Source organism: Nicotiana tabacum, chromosome 15 (genome assembly GCF_000715075.1).
Source record: "Nicotiana tabacum cultivar K326 chromosome 15, ASM71507v2, whole genome shotgun sequence".
Lineage (NCBI taxonomy): Eukaryota > Viridiplantae > Streptophyta > Magnoliopsida > Solanales > Solanaceae > Nicotiana > Nicotiana tabacum.
The window spans coordinates 25,215,488-25,236,436 of record NC_134094.1 but is presented as its reverse complement, the minus strand read 5'-3'; the positions used below and the strand labels follow the sequence as shown (position 1 = coordinate 25,236,436).

At 38.9% G+C, this 20,949-nt stretch overlaps 1 protein-coding gene across 1 annotated transcript; it reads left to right on the top strand.

Annotated features, from left to right (window-relative positions):
- Positions 1-4,568: 4,568 nt before the first annotated feature.
- Positions 4,569-5,150, top strand: LOC107808609 (agamous-like MADS-box protein AGL62). The gene has a single exon (XM_016633128.2). The coding sequence runs from the start codon at positions 4,569-4,571 to the stop codon at positions 5,148-5,150; it is 582 nt and encodes a 193-aa protein (XP_016488614.2).
- Positions 5,151-20,949: the final 15,799 nt, after the last annotated feature.

Sequence of the window (20,949 nt, the reverse complement as noted above, 5' to 3'; positions counted from 1 at the left end):
ATAAAGGAGGATTATGATATAGATTCTGATTATATGGTGGGATCGGGTTGTGCGCCGCAATGGATTTCTTATATGTTATTCTAGTTATTGATATGGTAAAATAAGGGAGAATTGTATTTGTACGGTGGGATCGGGTTGCACGCCGCAACAGATTGTGTGTTTTGTATTCATTGTTGTATTGTGTTTGTTTTCGATTCTTTCATACGAGATTGTGAGTACTGGCAAATTCTGGCTTTCACCGATTCCGAGGATTAAGTTTATTTTCAAAAGTTAATTGCTTTATTTATCTTCTGCATTTCTTTTATTATTATTATTATTATTATTATTATTATTATTATTATTATTATTATTATTATTATTATTATTATTATTATTATTATTATTATTATTATTATTATAATAATAATAATACTGCGTACAAGTTATTGTAAGTGACCCGCCTTAGACTCGTCACTACTTCATCGAGGTTAGGCTCGACACTTATAGAATATATGGGATCGGTTGTACTCATACTACACTCTGCACTTCTTGTGCAGATTTTGGAGTCGGTCTTAGTGGCAATCAGTAGATTGCTCGGATTGATTGCCAGATTGGAGACTTGAGGTACGGTTGCTCGGCGTTCTCTGCCCTGAAGTCCCCTTCTATCTTATCCTAGCTGTTTATTTCAGTTTAGACAGTTTTACTTTCATTCAGACCATTATCTGTATTATTCTAGTCGCTCGTGCACTTGTGATACCAGTTCTGGGATTGTATCTAGATATTGCAGTTATTCTAGTTTTTCTCACTTTATTTCAGTTATATTTTGGTTTATTCAATTTAATTGGTATCAGCTAATTTGTTTTGTTAAAAATGGATATAAACTATTCTATCATTGGCTTGCCTAGCAAGTGAAATATTAGGCGTCATCACGGTCCAGAGGGTGAGAATTTCGAGTCGTGACAAGTTGGTAGCAGAGCACTAGGTTGCCTAGGTCTCACAAGTCATGAGCAAGCTTAGTAGAGTCTAGAGATCGGTGCGGAGACGTCTGTACTTATATTCTCGAGGCTATGGAGTTTAGGAACAATTTCACTTCTTTCTTTCTCTGTGGTGTGATTTTATTCTATCATTTGATGATTTAACCATTCTATTCTTGTTCTCTCACAGATGGCGAGAACACGCATTGAATCTACAGTCAGACAGGAGTCGGAGCCCCCTGTGGCAGCTACTACCAGGGACAGAGGCCGAGGCTGAGGTCGCGCCAGAGGCGAGGCAGGGTTTAGCCTAGAGCTCAAGTAGCAGCACCCGCAATGGAGCCTCAGGTAGATTTTGAGGTGGAGGTTCCAGCTCAAACTGTACCCGTCGGACCAGCTCAGGTCCCGGAGGGGTTCATAGCCACTCTAGTGCTTCAGGATGCTCTGGTCTGTTTGGTGGGCCTTATGTAGAGTGTGGCCCAGACCATTACATTTTCGGTGGCACCAGCCGTCTCTTGGGCAGGGGGAGGAGCACAAACTCCCACTACTCACACCCCGGAGCAGGTGGCTCCCCAGTATCAGACTCTAGCATCCCTGCCATTTGGGGTGGTTCAGCCGGCTGTTGAGGCGCAGGACGGTGATAGGCCTGCCATATCTTCTGAGGCCCTGTTGAGGTTGGATACGTTTACCAAGCTCTCCCTATTCACTTCAGTGGTGCACCTTCTGAGGACCCACATGATTATCTAGACCGCTGCCATGAGGTGCTGTGGAACATGGGCATAATTGAGACCAATGGGGTCGATTTTGTAGCATTTCTAGTAGGAGAGTAAGGTGATTTATTGATGGGCTCACTTACACTATCAGGCTAAAGATGGCCAAGGAGATCGGGAGTGATATTTCTTTCTAGATGACCGTAGATATTGCTAGACGGATCGAGATGGTTCGTGCTCAGGAGAGAGGGCCGGTATCAGATAAGAGGACTCGTCATTCCGGTAGTTTCAGTAGTGCCTCATCTTGAGGCAGGGGCACTTTTGGTAGAGGCTATCCTCCCAGGCCATTTAATTCAGCGCTTCAAGCATCTCACAGTGCTTCAGGGAGTCGTGATCCTTATGTGCCTCATTCTGGGCAGCCAACCTATAGTGCACCATCAGCTCCTATCGGTGCGCCTCTGATTCAAAGCTATCACCGAGGTTACCGGCCTGTACGAGTCAGCTTCAGCTTCAGCGGCCACAACAGGATGGGTGTTTTGAGTGTGGTGGTATTGGTCACATCAGGAGGTTCTGTCCGTGATTGTTGGGCGGAATGCCACATCAAAGTTCTCGTGCCATGGTCCAAAGCATTTGAAGAGTTAAAATATTCTTTGAATATTGAACATACGGCCTTAGCCTTTTTTACATAACAAAACATATATCAAAAATTTAATTGGGAGCACCTATTACGAAGAACATTAATATCAACTTTGATAAAAAGGTGTAATTTTCCACACTGTCTAAAAGGCTTGTGTCATTGATGTAAACAAGGTTTAATCCGTATCATACATTAATCAATTCACACTATTAATATTACTTGTCGAAATTTCCATTGAAAATATATTTCTTAGTATGTCTGTCCATACCATGTCAATGGCAATCACAAGAGGAACTACCAAAAGTCTTTATCCTTTCAAAAAGTTTCTTCGTGGCTCCTTTTGCTAGTGCATTCGCCCTGTGGATTTGTTCCCCATAGCTATGTGCAACGCTTGTGGTCCCTAGCATCATCATCAATGATATATAAGTATATATCATTTTCATTCTGTAGAATATTGATTACCTCAGTGGAGTCTACACATTTATCTCTAGCGAAGATAGTGAATTTTCTACCGAAATCTTATATCCTTGCATAAGTGCCAATTATAGTTCAGCTAGAATGTTAGTATTGTTTGGGATACATTTCATGAAACACCAGTCGCCCCTGCTATTTCTGATAACTCCCCCATCCCCCTATTCCGGGTTGCCTAGTGGAGAGCCATCCGTATTGAGCTTGTAATAATCTCTTAAGGATGCATGGTTCCCATTTAACGTGAGGGTACTAGGCTTAGAAATTAAGGCAAATTCCGCAGATTTAGAAATTGTGTTTAAAACTTTAGCCTTTTCATTCTTTATGATTAAAGACACTATCACTCCGGCATACTAAATATGCCATAGGCAGAAAGGGTTATATCGACCCAAGAAAGGTAGTCACTGTATTCCTAACTCTTGATGTTAATTCCAAGTTGTGTCCCAAGAGTTTAAAGAAAAAACAATAGGGGCAGTCATAGGAGTTTTAGAGTTAAAGACCGTAATATCTTTCCAAAAGTTTTGTGCTTTTTGGAAATCAAAGAAAATAGTTCACAACATGAATTATATACGAACGTGCATCACAGCTTGAAGCAATATTACAACATAGTCTGTGTTGTGGTTAATGAGAATACAATAAATACATACTTTTTGAAGTGTAAATCTTTGTGTGCATGTTGCATTTTACGTGTTGAATTTTTTTATGTTAAAGCTTTCAAATATAGTGTTGATTGCGTAAGTCAAGAACTCTCTTGATAAAAGGGCCATCTTGTTTAATTTGACAGAATTTTGCTCTAATTTTTAAGAGATATATATTGTCTCACGTCAGATTTATACTTCAGTAGAAAATACAAAGAACCATCGAGTAGTTATTATTTTTAGTTTTAATTTTTTTATTTTGTAGTATAACATATGTTGGCCCGAAATGAGCTTAAATGGAGAAATATGATCAGTGATAATTCATGTATAACCAACCACAACTTGTTTAAGACCGTAGTTATTATTCTTGCATTTGCTATTTATCACGTTAGGTTTAGAAGGGCGTTTTATGAGGTTTAAAAAGATTAATGTTATTCGATAAATTATGCGTAGATTTTAGGGTTTGTCGTACAAATTTCTTTCACTTGCCATACGTATTACGATTAGGATTTAAGAGTTTGTAATGGCTCAAAATTACTCTCTAATTATCTTAAGATTTTATATTAAATTTCTCGAAAACAATTATACTATATGACAAAGAATAAATATTTTAACATATTTAAAGCTTATAATGGAATGCCTTTTACCTAGCAAGACAATATAAGAACATAAGAAGATATCCATATAAAAAACTTAGAATGCACGAGCACAATAGGGGGGAAAACTTTACTTCACAAATTGCCATCTTTTTATATATGAACATACTAAAACTTATACCATAAAAGAATGGCGGGCAACAAAACTTTTCCCACCCCCGCATAAAAGGCACTCATTATATTTATTACTTTTCTTTAACTTCTAAACAAAATAATAATTGGTGGCCTAAATGCAATCCAATAACATAATTCTAATAAGGTAAATTATGTATTGTCTAATTATGAACATTTAGGATTAGCACTAACTATTATAGAAATGGAACAAAAAATGGGCCCCGGATTACTTTCAAATCCTTCTAGAAAAGGAATTAACATAAAAATGTTTGATTCCGTCGTTATTTGAATTCATTTCCAATCAAACAATGAAATAATTTTACAGCTATAAATAAACTCTTAGTGGTGAGACCCAAAACCACCTTCTCTTAGTTTCTCAAATCATAAGTTTTGCCATGGGAAGAAAGAGTAACGGTCGCAAAAAAATTGACATGGTGAAGATACAAAACGAGAGAAACTTACAAGTGAGTTTCTCCAAGCGACGAATTGGCCTCTTCAAGAAGGCTAGTGAACTTTGTACACTAAGTGGTGCTGAAGTTGCCTTAGTGGGTTTTTCCCCCGGAAACAAAGTTTACTCATTTGGCCACCCTTCTGTGGATTTGATCATGGATAGGTTCCTCGCAGAGAACCCTCAACCCAATGCTAATGTTGGTGAGGTCAATATGGAAGAGTTGATCGACAAAGAGGGGATATTGGAAATGGAGAGAAGCCGCGGAAAAGACTTACAAAGAACCTGGAGGGAGGAGCGTTGGTGGGAAGCTCCAATTGAAGAGCTAAACTTTTTTCAACTTCAACAAATGGCAGAGGCAATGGAAATGACAAAGAAGCAATGTGAAATAGAGGCGGAACACCAGGAAAAGGTGCATGGTATTGCATTTCCATATCGTACCCTTGGAAGTGCCTTGGCTCCTTATGGGGGGGCTAGGGCGAGCTTTTCGTATGGCTCCAATGCTAGGGCATCTGAATTTCGTGGCTAGCTCTTCCCATTTCAAAACAAGGCTCTAGGATTCACCTTTGGTTCTAATAAGGCCAGTGGATCTACTTCAATTTAATAGTTCTTTAGTAGTTCAACTGTCATAATCGTCGTTTTGTTTCAAATAATTGTAGTTATCTCATATTGACATAATTGATGTAGATTTATCCATATTGTTCGCAATAGTTCGGCGTGGATAAATTATCAATTAAGTTCTTATTATTTACTACCTATGTTTCAGTTTATGTGAACATATTTTCTTTTTGATCCGTTCCAAACAGAATGACCCATTTCTAAATTTGGAAACAATTTTACTTAAACTTACAATTTTACCCTTAATGAGAAGCTTTTATAACCACACATATACTCTGGGCCTCTTTTTGAATTGTATATGACTATAAATTTCAAAAAAGTTTATTTTTTCTTAATTACGTGTCTAGTCAAACAGATTCACATAAATTAGAACGGGGGAGTATGATTTTAATCTTATTTTCAGTGAATGAAATGGTATATATGCCATTTATTTAGTCTGGTATAATCACTCATTGACGTAGAAATTAATATATAAGTGTTGAATGCTAAAGTAGTAAAAGATTAAATTTAAATCTGACAAAGAAGCCATACAAGTTAGCTTGAAGTGTTTATTTACCAAAAAAAAATAACTTGAAGTACAAATGATCTCATTTAAACGAAATAAAAACCTAATGGAGTGCATGTACCTGTATGCATATTATAAAAGAGCAATACATCGATGAGAAACTTTATGCATACGTACAACTACAACAACATTAAGCCTAGTGAAATCCCACAAGTAAAGTTTGGGGAGGGTAAAGTGTATGAAGACCTTATCCTTATTTTATGACGATAGAGAGGTTGTTTCTGAAAGACCCTCGGCTCAAGAGAAGTGAAAATAAAGCAATAAACAGACAGTAGCAATAACAAAGTAATAAGACATGGGCGCAAATGGAGATACGTGCAATAACAGGTATTTCGGAATACGACACAATAAAAATAGAGTCAATCTTGCTGGAAATAATGACACAATGTGAAATAGCAAAGGGGTGGGAATAGCAAAATACAAGACTAGTACTAATACTACTGGGATACCTAGATAAAACTTCAGACTGTCTGTCAACTCACAACCCTAATCCTCGTCCTCCACTCCCTCCTATCGGGGATCATATCCTCGGTAAGCTAAAGTAGCGCCATGTCCTGCCTAATCATCTCACCCGAGTACTTTTTAGGCCTCCCTCTACCCCTCCTCTGACCCGCCATGGTCAACCTCCCTCTGCCTGATGAGAAACATTATACATAAATTAGGAAAATTATTTATATGATAATAACAATGAGGAAAGAAAGATGTCATACAATATGGCCAGAGCTGGATCTAAGCTTTTGGGAAGATGGGTGTACTATTGGGAAGAGGTAGATCCAAGATATAAATTTTATGGGCTCAATCTTTAGTTTTTTCACATACATCTATACTCATCGATGTGTCTGACCTGGAAATTTTGAAAGAATATACCAAACAAAGAAAGAAAGAAAAAGAAAATATACTTAATTAATACGGAAAAGTCAGACCAGAGATGTCCGTCTTGTCGGTGCGCCAAATTCTAGGAATAGAAAAGAAAAAACATTAATATAGACGCAGGGGCATCTCAACGAAGTTGGTAGCCTAAAATCAAATTGTATTAAGAGGCCTATTTCACAAATTTCATATAACAGTGAGACACAAAAGATCTTCTGTTCTAATCAATGGGTCAATTAAACATGAGAAAGTAGCTAAACCAAAGAAACGGAGTTTGAAATTGGAAAGTGAAATCTCAAAGTTATATGAAAAAAAGGAGGAAAAATTAGAATGGAAGAGGAAAATAAATACAAATATACTACTAACAAGACGAAAATTTGTCGCTCTTTACTCACTCATCTGTGCATTCTTAACCAAATAAACAAATCTTAAAATTTGGACTCTTAAGATTAATCGCATAAGATATATAATACATAATAATATAGTATAATATTTTTGGGGCCTCTAGAATTTGGGGCCCAAGGCAATGGCATGAGCAGCCTTACCCTCCCGCAGGCATGTATAGACGTAAGATTCAATTCACAATTTCACTTAGACGTGCACCTAATAACCATCGCATCATATGATACTTGAGCTTGGGTACTCACATATATATATTTGAGTTTTTTTAAAAAAGTATAATATTACTATACATGATCTAGAGAGGGAAGCATTTATGGGTTCAGGCGACCCGAGAACCTCCTTAGACATGGCCGTGAATATGGCACGTGCTAATTCCTTCTATTTGCAATTTTATAAATAAAAAGACTAACTTTTACAAGTTCTTTTGAACTCAATAACAGAATAGAGTCCATGTAGCATTTTGATTTTAAATTATATTATGGACTGTTACTGACTTATAGTGTTTTGTTGAAGTAGTAATAAACAGCAAAAGCTCGTAAAACTTGTGAGAAGTGATAATTATATATACACACTAATACCTTCCACCTAAGCTCGTAAAAAAGAATCATCAGACATTTTTATTTATTTTAATTTATGAGCTACACACATATAATGAAACATATCTTAGCAAATACTTCTTTATAGAAAATATTTCTAGTTTATGTGTTTTTTTATCTGAATAGGTTGCTCTGTCGTGCCCATGACTATTATTGTCAAAATTCTCTAGTCAAAGATTAAAAAAACACTTAGTATAATTTCACCCCATAAATTATGTTATGTAGTAAATACATATGATTGTTGGCTCATTATTTTTCTAAATTGAGACTCTAAAATCCCCAAAGCCTATGATCATACCTATATATTTAAAATTTCAAGAATATTTACCGTTGTTTCCGAGAAATCTCCCACTAAAGTACAGTAGTTATATGATCATAACGACATATTAAAAATTACAAATGCATAAACCTCATTAACTTATCTAATATAGTGTATCAAATAAATAAAATTTTCATATAAAAGTTCGTCTCTACCAAACACCAGAATTTAAAAATTCTTTCATAAAAACATAAAGCTTTGCAAAGATAGATTAACTTAAGCCAATCAATAATTCCTTTATGGAGTATAATCCCCGCCATATACAGAAAGTTGACTAAAGGGACAAAAAAATAATCATATGTACTAATGAGGAAAAAGAATTTAAAACAAGTGAGATAATTCACTTGAACTGATTTAGTTCTGTGCATGTTTTATCTAATTTAATCTTCTTGTCATCATGATTAAACCTTTCTCACTTATTCTTCTTAATCCAAATTCCGAATTGATTTAATACACATAAACCATGATTTTCTAGATTTGCGTCCAATCTTAGAAGAATAGTGTGTAGATGAGACAAATAGGGGGGAAAAGTAGTTGAGAAAAATTAAAGGTGGTAAAGAGTTCTTTCATTCACTCCTCATCATGTGTGATTACAATAAGAATTTATATATTAGGAGTTCCATGATGTATAAGATATCTAAGTCTATAGATATTCAGAGAGCAATATAATACAAGTCCGTATACTATAGGGAACCTAAACCCACAACAAATATATAACTGTAACCAAGATTCTAGTTAGTCTAGGATTATCCTTTACACTCCCCCGCAAGTTGAGCAGGGGTAGGAACCACTGCTAACTTGGTCTTCAACTGCAAGAACCTTCTCTTTGACAAAGGCTTTGTCAATGTATCAGCAACCTGGTCATGGGAGCTTACATATCGAACATATAAGGACTTTGCTCGAACTCTCTCGCGAACAAAATGAAAATCAATTTCCTATGCTTTGTACGAGTATGAAAGATGGGATTAGCTGTCAAATACGTATCACTTAAATTATCACACCATAGAGTAGGAATATAAGAAGAAAAACAACCAATCTCACGAAAAAGATGCCAATTCAAATAATTTCTGAAGTGGCAGTCGCAAGAGCTCTATACTCTGCCTCAATACTAGAGCGTGACATTGCTCGTTGCTTACATAATGCCCATGAAATGAGATTAAATCCCAAAATGATAGCAAACCCAGTAGTAGATTTTCGATCATTTACATCACCTCCCCAGTGTGAATCAGTGTACCCATGCAGCAAGGTGGATGTGCCTTGAGCAAAAAACAAGCCATGAGATGGAGTTGCCTTAATGTATCGTAGAATACGTTTGACAACAGTCCAGTGAATATCCATAGGGCAATGCATGAATTGAGAAACCTTGTTAATTGCGAATGCTATATCAGGCCGAGTAAAGCTCAAGTATTGCAATTCACCTACAACACTCCGATACAAGGTGGAATCATTGAATTGACTACCTTCAGTGGAAGAAAGTTTGGTTGAAGGAGAAGCTGGAGTGGAAACGTTGCTACAGGAATCCATCTGAACACATTTCAAGAGATCACCCATATATTTCCCTTGTTGCAAATACAACCCAGCACTCGTCCAATGCGCCTCAATGCCCAAAACGTATGAGAGTTTCCCCAAGTCACGAACCACAAACTTATTCTGTAGTTGAGTACGAGAGACTGTACAAAAGTAGAGTCAAATCCCATTACTAAGTTATCATCAACATAGATTAGAGTTTTCTTTCACCAGCACACTTAAAAAACAATGAACTATCAGTTTTGGATCCCAAGAATCCCAGTGAAAGTAAGGCATCAATGAGGCATTTATTCCATATTCGGGAAGCTTGTTTCAGGCCATAAAGATGATGTTTGAGAAGACATACATGGTCTGGTCGAGTAGGATCACCAAAACCCGAGGGCTGAGACATATATACTACCTCATCGAGATGACCATGAAGAAATGCATTTGAGACATCTAGTTGGGTGATATGCCATTGATGAGACACTGCTAATGAAAGTAATAACCGAATAGTCGTCGGTTTGATAACTGGGCTAAATGTATCAACAAAATCTTCTCCCGGACGTTGGTGGTATCCCTTAGTGTAATGACCCGGCCGGTTGTTTCGAGTATTACAGCCTTGTTCCCTCATTTACTACTTAATTTATGCATTACAGTTGTTATGTGACTTGTTGGGGTGATTGATTCGGGTCCGGTGAGGTTTTGGAATGGATTGGAGAACTTAGTTCCAAAATTTAAAGCTTAAGTTAAAATAGTGATCGGATATCGACTTATGTGTAAATGGCCATGGAATAAAGTTTTTATGATTCCAATAGCTCTTTATGGTGATTTTGGACTTAGGAGCGTGTCCGAAAAATTATTTGGAAGCCCATAGCTAAATTAGGCTTGAAATGGCTAAAATAGAATTTTAAGTTTGGAAGTTTGACCGGGGAGTGACTTTTTGATATCGGAGTCGAAATCTAATTTTGAAAATTTTCATAGCTCCGTTATGTCATTTATGACTTATGTACAAAATTTGAGGTCAATCGAAATTGAATTAATAGGTTTTGGCATCGAATATAGAAGTTGGAATTCGTTAGTTTTGTTTAGCTTGAATTGGTTGGTGATTTGTAATTTTAGCGTTGCTTGACGTGATTTGATGTTTTGATTAAGTTCGTATGATGTTTTAGGAATTGTTTGTGTATTTGATTGAGGTCCCGGAGGTCTCAGGTGAGTTTCAGATGGTTAACAAATCGAAATTTGGACTTAAATAACTGCTGGAATTTTCTGAGGCCTGTATCTGGTTTCCTCCATCGCGTTCACAAGGGGAGTCTCGCGTTTGCGAAGAAGAAATTTGGACTGGCCCATTTTGTGCTTCGCTTTCGCTACTAAGGGCACGCGTTCGCGATCGAGGTCTCGTGTTCGCTAAAAGGAAAGCCGGTCTGGGGAAAATTGGTCTTCGCATTCGCGAGACCAAGCTCGCGTTTGCGAAGGAGGAAATTTGGTCAGCACAATTTTGTGCTTCGCGAATGCGAGGAAGCTTCCGCGTTCGCGAAGAAGAAACGCCTGGATAGAAACGTTAAGTTCTGAAAATGGGACTTTGTCCTATTTTTCATTTTTGACAAATTGGAGCTCGGGAAAAGGCGATTTTCGGGAGATTTTCAAGGAAAATAATAGGATAAGTGTTCTTAACTCAATATTGGTTAAATTATCCGAATCCATGGTTGTTTTCAACATTTAATTGGTGAATTGAGTTGGAAAATTTAGAAAACTCTTTTGGTTTAATTTGAAGATTTGAGGGTCGAGTTAAGGTCGGAATTTGGTAAAGTTTGCGTGGTTGGACTCGAGGTTGAATGGGCATTCATATTTTGTAACTTTTGTCAGGTTTTGAGGTGTGGGCTCCACGTGCAATTTATGAGTTAAAATTTGGATATTTGTTGGAAAATTACTATTTTTCACATGGAATTAATTCCAATAATTTGCATTGGCTGAATCGAATTAATTGTGACTAGATTCGAGGCGTTCAGAGGCTGATTAGTGAGGCAAGGGTATAGTGAAATAAAGAATTATACGATTTGAGGTAAGTAACACTTCTAACCTTGGTTTTGAGAGTATGAAGCCCCGAATTTGGTGTTATATAAATTGTTTGGAGGCGACGCACACGATAGGTGACAAGCGTGTGGATGTGCACCATAAAAATTATGACTTGAATAAATCCTGTGAATTTGTAAAATTAAAGAATTTTTTTATTATTCGCATATCCTTCACGTGTTTGGAAATTCAACTGAGACTCGTATTAAAGATCATGATTTGGCTACGTGCTGATATTTTGGGACCCACAGGGTCGTGTTGTTGTTGATTTAATTGCTTTAAAAATGTATATTTCACAATCAGTCATGTTCATATATATGAGGATATTTATGGGATCAGGGCTGCCCGCCTGCAGCAGGCCATATCGGCTTTATATATATATTACTATTATATGGAACGGGACTGACCGCCTGAAGCATGCCTTATACGCTTTATCATTATATGGATCGGGGCTTCCGCCTGCAGTAGGCCATATCGGCTTCATATCACGCTTGGGCTGAAGGATCCTCTCCGGAGTCTGCACCCCGCACAGTGAGCGTAGATGATTTATATACGGAATGGACTTCCCAGGGCATGGACTTGCCTTGCTTATTTATATTTGTGATGAATTTCCCTGGACATGGATCTTGTCTGAACCATTTATATTTTGGGATAAATTATTCCAGGGCAGGATTGGCCTTATACAGTACTGAGTGACTGAGTGTGTGTGTGTGTGTGTGTGTATATATATATATATATATATATATATATATATATATATATATATATATATATATATATATATATATATATATATACACACACACACACACACACACACACACACACACACTGATTGACAAAATGATTGTAATCGTGAGTACACAAGGTTTTCCACTGAGATGTTATATTCCCCATATCATGCAGTATTGATCTATCTTACTTGTACTGAGTTTAACTATTGAATTTGAAAGAATGCCTATATTTCTGTACTGTTATTTCTATACTAGACTATACCTACGGAGCTCGTCACTACGTTCAGCCCAGAGGTTAGTCTTATTACTTATTGAGTTGGTTTTACTCATACTACGCTCTGCACCTTGTGTGCAGATCCAGGTGCTTCCGAACACAGCGACTGTTAGATCTCAGAGTGTTATCGGTTGGAGACTATCAAGGTAGCTGCCTGGCGTCCGCTGACATTGACTCTCCTCCTTTCAGTTATTGTACTGTTCTATATTTTCATACAATATTTTGTTATCATTTAGATTCTTATCTACTCAGTGACATCGGGTTTTGGGAGTGTATTTATATATGTATTTTTGAGATTTTTCCACTGGATTTAAATATTATATTTTCAAACTTGAAAGAAATTGTGATTTATTGAGGTTGTCGGCTTGCCTAGTAATGAGATAGGCGCCATCACGACAGGTTAGGATTTTGGGTCGTGACACTTAGCTACAAGCCTTGCTTTATAGCGATCCAATGATCCATCTGCTTTTAATTTTGTTTTGTAAACCCACTTGTAACCAATCACATTTTGGGATGGTGAAGGAGGTACTAGTTGCCAAGTGTCATTTTGAATAAGAGCATTATATTCTTTAGTCATAGCTCGATGCCAATAAGCATATTGGAGTTCTGTGAGTAGATTGATTAGTGGAGTTCCCAGGTCTAGATGGTAAAGATGATGTTTCAACCATATTGTTTATAAATAAATGATAAGTGGGGATTTTGACTACTTATTAGCACATTTTACCTTTTGTTTTAGTCCAGAAGCATTTAATTGTGTTCCTGAAAACTGATAAAATATGCTTAATTGCAGGAATAGTAGAAAATGAGCCCCCAAGATGAAATCTAACTCCAGAAGTAGTGATCTGAATTCAAGGACACAAACAGGCATAGAAACTCAGAAGTACGGACCGCAGATTTGAATCTGCGGCCGCAGATTAAGAAGAAACTACTATCAAAGGCAAGTGCAAAGTGCGGTCCGCACATGACATGTGCGGCCGCAGAACCTGGGCAAGAGCAAAAGTTCAGAGAACTTGAATCTCAAGTTCACCAGAAGAGCGGACCGCACAATTATTGTGCGGCCGTAGAAGAACAGCTACGCGGGTGCAGTCATATTTGTACGGTCCGCAGAAGAGCAATGTGCAGCCGTACTCAGAAATGTGTGGAACGCAAAAAGAGAGAAGTGCGGCCGCAATTCAGAATTATGCAGCCGCAGGTTTCCATCTCTTGTCAGACTGAAGCAATGTGCGGACCGCACATGGAATTGTGTGGCCGCAGAACCTCCGAAAGAGCATTGTTGTCCGAAAATTCCAGCACTGTATAAATTGCGTAGTTTCAATTTTTTAGGTCAAGTTTTAACATCAGCAGCTACAATAGACGTTTTCTTTTACTCTTTTTAGTAGTTTTTGCCATTTTGAGCTTTTTGAATATTTATTTCATCATTTTAATTATCAATATGGGTTTAATTATCACCTCTTCTTCTTCTTTTTCTTCCATTTTAAGCATGAGTAGCTAGATTTTCATTAGGGTTGTGACCCAACCCCAGTGTGTAAACTTAATGGGTGTTTGATTTATTGCTTGTTTATGGTTGGGTATTGATTATCTAGCCTAGTTCTTGCTTTTATGGGAAGAATTAATGGTTACAAGTATTATTTCATACCTATTTGACTTGGTCTCTACTTGAGAAAGAGAGATTTAGTCTAGAAAAACTTGTCTAGCAAGAAATTGGGTCAATCGAGAGATTGATAAACCCAATTAAAGGGTTGAACCTAGAGATAGTAAAACCCGACTTGAGCTTATCATCAACTATTTTGTTCAATACCCATTTGGACTTGAGAAAGCTAAATTGGGCAAAATCACTCTCTGACCGAGAGGTATTAAATGGTTACTTGGGTGTTGATAGCAATAATACACCCCGACCAATAAAATAAGATTTAAAATCTATAACCCATTAGGCAACACCTATGTGAAGGTCATAGCCCTAGGCCTTTTATAATATTTGAAAAACAACCAAAAAACACTTTCCTAGTTTAAATTATTAGTTTGTAATCTTAGTTGAAATTAGACCTAGAAATAACTCAAGTTTGTGGAAGTGCAATTTGAGATAATTCAAGATCATACACTATAATGTATATCTATAAGACCCATTCATAGGTGTTGCCTAATGGGTTATAGATTTTAAATCTTATTTTATTGGTCGGGGTGTATTATTGCTATCAACACCCAAGTAACCATACTACACTCTACACCTCATGTGCAGATCCAGTTGCTTCCAGACACGACGACTGTTTAGATATCAGAGTGTTTTCAGTTGGAGACTATCAAGGTAACTGCCTGGCATCCGCTGACCTTGACTCTCTTCCTTTCAGTTATTGTACTGTTCTATATTTTCAGACAGCATTTTTATTTGTCACACTTTGTTATCATTTAGATACTCATGTACTTAGTGACACCGGATTTTGGAAGTGTATTTATATATGTATTTGTGAGATTTTTCCAATGGATTTAAATATAATGTTTTCAAACTTGAAAGAAATTGTAGTTTGTTGAGGTTGACGGCTTGCCTAGTAATGAGATAGGCGCCATCACGACATGTTAGGATTTTGGGTCATGACAAGTTGGTATCAGAGCCTAGGTTACATAAGTCTCATGAGTCATGAGCAGGTTTAGTAGAGTCTTGCAGATCGGTACGGAGACGTCTGTACTTATCTTCGAGAGGCTGCCGAACCCTTTGGAAAAATTTCACTTTCTTGTATTCTGTCGTGTGAATTTGTTGATTCCGGAAACTAAATTTTTGTTATTGTATTCTCTCACAGATGGTGAGGACACGTACTACCGGATCGTATAGTCAACCACCAGTGACACTAGTTAGGACCGCGAGAGGCCGGGGCCGAGGTAGAGGTCGAGGTGTAGCTCGTACAGCAGTTGGTGCAGCACCTGTAGCACCACCAGTTGCTCCAGCTCAGAAACAGATTCCAGATATAGTTGAGCCGGCGGGACCAGCTCAAGCACCAGCTATGCCTATTGTAATTCCAGGCCTTCAGGAGGCTTTGACAGTTTGCACTGGCCTTGCTCAGGTGGTTTTGACTAAGGCTGCACCAACCACTTCTTAGGCCGGGGGAGGAACTCATACCCCTATTGCTTGTACTCCAGAGCAGGTAGTGCAGGGAATTCAGATACCGAGGGCACCACCAGCCCAGCCGGTTACAGCTGCTCATGCCTCGTTAGTCCCCGTTATGGCTGATGATGAGCAGAGGAGACTTGAGAGATTTGGGAGGCTTCGACCTCCATCATTTAGCGGTGCTGAGTCAGAGGATGCTCAGGGTTTCCTGGATAAATGCTAGCAGATGCTTCAGACAGCGGGTATTCTGGAGACCAGTGGGGTCTCGTTCAATACTTTTCAGGTTTTTGGGGCTGCCTTCAGATGGTGGGAGACTTATGAGAGAGCAGACCAGTTGGTGCAGCACCACTTTTATGGCATGAGTTCTCCTTATTATTTCTAGAGAAGTTTGTGCCACAGACCCGGAGAGAGGAACTGCGCAGGCAGTTCAAGTACTTACGTCGGGAGGACTTGTCTGTGACTCAGTATGAGATGTAGTTTTTGGAATTGCCTCGTCATGCAGTTTGGTTGGTTCCAACTGAGAGTTATAGAGGTTAATTAATGGACTCAAACAGCAGTTCCGTTTTGTTATGACTCTGGGGATTGTAGCAGGTGCTAGATTTGACGAGGTGGTTGACAGTGCTTGACGGCTAGAGATGGTCCGTACTCAGGAGCGTGAGGAGAGGGAGGCCAAGAGGTTTCATGGTCTGGGTAATTCCAGCGGTGTTCCTTCTGAGGGACAGCCCTATCACAACAAGGGTTATCCTTATAGGCCCACTCAGATGGCTCGTTCAACTCATCGTGGTGCATCAGCTAGCCATGGTCATACAGTGCTCGATAGAGTCAGTCTTCTCTTGGTGCACTTCCATCTTAGAGTTCATCTTGTGCACCATCAGTTCAAGGTTCATATGTACCAGGTTCTTCTGGTAGTTATTATGGTTCTCGAGGTCCGCCTCATATCTCACTACCATTTTTCGAGAGGTATTGCTATGAGTGTGGAGAGCCGGTTCATGTGAGGAAATATTGTCCCCGCCTTATGCGAGGTCTAGTTCAGCAGAGGAGTCAGGCTATGAATCCTGCACCAGTTGCTCCATCACCCGCCCAGCCAGCTCAGGGTGGGGCTCAGTCATCTAAAGGTCGCCCAAGAAGGGGAGGCCGATCAGGTGGCTGTCAGGCCCGATTGTATGCTTTTCCTTCCATGCAAGATGTCGTTGCTTCCGATACAGTGATCACATGTATTGTCTCAGTGTACCATAGGGAAGCTTCTATATTATTTGACCTTGGTTCCACATATTCGTATGTTTCATCATATTTTGTCTGTTACCTAGATATGCCCCGTGAGTCCTTAGTTATACCTATTCATGTATCTACACCGGTGGGCGATACTATTATTGTGGACCGTATGTATCGGTCGTGTGTGGTAACTATTGGGGGACTAGAAGACTAGAGTTGATCTTTTAATGTTTAGTATGGTCGATTTCAATGTCATCTTGGGTATGGATTGGTTGTCTTCATGTCATGCTATTCTGGACTGTCACGTAAAAATCGTGACGTTGGCGATACTGGGATTGCCGAAGGTCGAGTGGATGGGTTCTCCAGATTATGTTCCCAGCAGGGTAATTTATTACTTGAAGGCTCAGCGTATGGTTGGGAAGGGGTGTTTGTCATATTTGGCCTTTGTGAGAGATGTTGAGGCAGATACACCTACTATTGATTCAGTACCGGTAGTGCGGGATTTTCCGGAAGTATTTCCTACAGACTTGTCGGGTATGCCACCCGATAGGGATATTGATTTTGGTATTGACTTGGTGTCGGGCACTCAGCCCATTTCTATTCCTCTCTGTATCGTATGGCACCAACTTAATTGAAAGAATTAAAAGAGCAACTTCAGGAACTTTTTGATAAGGGGTTTATTAGGCCTAGTGTGTCACCTTGGGGTATACCGGTTCTGTTTGTAAAAAGGAAAGATGGTACTATATGGATGTACATCGACTACAGGAAGTACAACAAAGTTACAATCAAGAATAAATATCCGTTGCGGCGTATTGATGATTTATTTGATCAGCTTCAGGGAGCGAGGGTATTCTCTAAAATTGATTTGAGGTCTGGGTCTCACCAGTTAAAAATTCGGGATTCAGATATTCTAAAAATGGTATCCAGGACTTGTTATGGTCACTATGAATTACTCGTGATGTCGTTTGGGCTAACAACGCCCCACCAACATTTATGCACTTGATAAATAGTGTATTCCAGCCATATCTTGACTCATTTGTCATAGTATTTATTGATGATATCCTAGTGTACTCACGTAGCCAGGAGGAGCATGCACGACATAAGAGTATTGTACTACAGAGTCTGAGAGAGGGGAAATTTTATACCAAATTCTCTAAGTGTGAATTCTGGCTTAGCTCGGTGGCATTCTCGGGACACGTAGTGTCCAGTGAAGGAATTAAGGTGGATCCGAAGAAAATAGAGGTAGTTCAGAGTTGGCACATGCCATCTTCAGCTACTGAGATTCAGAGTTTTCTTGGCTTGGCTGGTTATTATCGTCGCTTTGTGGAGGGCTTCTCGTCTATTGCATCACCCTTGACTAAATTGACCTAGAAGGGAGCTCCATTATGGTGGTCGGATGAGTATGAAGAGAGCTTTCAGAAGCTTAAGACTGCCTTGACCACAACTCCAGTTCTAGTTTTGCCTTCAGCTTTAGGCTCTTATACAGTGTATTGTGACGCTTCTTGGATTGGTATTGGGTGTGACTTAATGTAGGAGGGTAGAGTGATTGCTTATGTTTCGCGCCAGTTGCAGCCACATGAAAAGAACTACCCTGTCAATGATTTAGAATTGGCAGCCATTGTTCATGCATTGAAAATTTGGAGGTCTTGTGAGGTATTTACAAGATCATCAGAGTCTTCCACACTTATTCAAATAGAAGGATCTAAATTTGAGGTAGCGGAGATGGTTAGAGCTGCTAAAGGACAATGATATCACTATTATGTATCATCCCAGGAAGGCCAATGTGGTGTCGATGCCTTGAGTAGAAAGGCAGTGAGTATGGGTAGCCTTGCATTCATTCCTGTTGGTGAAAGGCCTTTTTGCAGTTGACGTTTAGACCTTGGCTAATCAGTTCGTGAGGTTAGATATTTCGGAACCCAGTCGGGTTCTAGCTTGTGTGGTTTCTCGGTCTTCCATATATGACCGCATCAGAGAGGAGGACCACAGATCTAAACTCAAGGACACAAACATGCATAGAAGCTCAGAAGTGCGGAGCGCAGATTTTCATCTGCGGCCACAGATTGGGGAGAAACTCCTATCAGAGATAAGTGCAAAGTGCAGTCCACATATGACATGTGCGGCCGCAAAACCTGGGCAAGAGAAAAAGTTCAGAGAACTTACATCTCAAGTTCAACAGAAGTACGGACCGCACAATTATTGTGCGGCCGCAGAAGAACAGCTACGCGGCCGCAGTCACATTTGTGCAGTCCACAGAAGAGCAATGTGCGGCCGCACTCAGAAATGTGCGGACCGCAGAAAGAGAGAAGTGTGGCCATAATTCAGAATTATGCGGCCACAGGTTTTCATCTCTTATCAGGCTGAAGCAAAGTGCGAACCGCACATGGAATTGTGTGGCCGCAGAACCTCCGAAAGGGCATTTTTGTCCGAAAATTCCAGCACTGTATAAATAGAAGAGTTTCACATTTTAATTCAAGTTTTGACACCAGCAGCTATAGTCGACGTTTTCTTTTACTCTTTTTAGTAGTTTTTGCCATTTTGAGCTTTTTGAATATTGATTTCATCATTTTAATTATCAATATGGGTTTAATTATCACCTCTTCTTCTTCTTCTTTTTCTTCCATTTTAAGCATGAGTAGCTAGATTTTCATTAGGGTTGTGACCAACCCTAGTATGTAAATGATCACGCCCAACTATGCCTTATAAAAAGGACTAAGCGGTCGTTACAAATATATTCCGGTTAATAAGTCCGAAGTCGAATCCCACAGGGAATTAAACTATCAAACACAGCTACTTGACTCGCATGAACTCACGCAATCAATCTTCAGAAATATTTAAGTAACAATTTGGATGTTTACTAACTAAATATTACGTAATGAAAATGCAACAATTAATAACTAACTACTAATGGGTTGTAGACAAGAATTGGAATGATCTAAGGTTATGATTTTCCCTATTGTCGGAATCTTTTCCGCTATGTTTTCTATAAATTTGCCTAAGTTTTGTCTATCGATCATGAGCACTCTGACTATCGTAACTCTCTCCCGATTAATTACCACAATTTACTAGACATATTCTCCCGAATTATGCTAGCTGGCATTAAGTACGACTCACTCGGATCGCACCAAGGTTCCGTTATCCCTAATCCCATATTTAAACCCTTCGTATTGATCCCTCATATACGTTAGGAGTGATGTTGTTAAACAACTACCTAAATATGCACTCTCTCACGAGTAATACATACTAAATAGGCACAGCCAATTGAGGGCCCTTCAATCTACCACAATAATATTATAGTTGAACAAATAGAAAAAATACTACGGCAAATCTATATTTACGTAACAAGAAAATCATCCTTCTATAGGTTCCATCAAAACCTTAGATTAGTTGTTTAGCTACTCATACTCATAGTAACAATATCCAAAATATTTTGCATAATTAAATTATAAAGTAAGGATAAAGGGATGTAGAAATCAATGAGTTTAGCTCCCAACTGTTGTTCCACGAGCTATCCTTGCCTCCGGTTGCCAAAAGTCCTCAAAAGTGGCATTTTTAGGTCTATTTATATGTGTATGAAAGACCTAAACGCGTAGGCCAAGTCCAAGTCAAACCAGGAGACGAAATAAGTCTTCAAAGCTCGGAATGTGCGCGCCTCAGACTTGGTCTCGCGAGGCTTCACGCGATCTGAAGCTCGCCTCAGACCTGGCGTCGCCAGCTTCAACGCTTGGTGGATCTCGTGTTACCCCTAACCTAGCCTGCTCCCACGCAAGCTAAAAAACTCGTCCAGCTGCTCTAACGCCCATTTTAGGCCTGGCTTTGCCAGCTTTCTCATTTGTAGGCTGCTCACTTCTTTCTTTCTTCTTTTCAACTGTTTTCGAGCACACTTTAGATTTTAAGTATTCCTTTTGCTCTACTTTCATCTCCAATTGACCTACACATAAAATAAACTCCATTACGCACAATTAAAGTGTAGTTTATCATTAACACATATAAAATGCAAGGAAAATAATGTACTAAAATATGAAATTATAGCCACACATCAGTACACTTAATGGGTGTTTGATT

Bases quoted from the DNA above. Each gene is read 5' to 3' on its own strand.
- LOC107808609 (XM_016633128.2), top strand. From the start codon at position 4,569: ATGGGAAGAAAGAGTAACGGTCGCAAAAAAATTGACATGGTGAAGATA.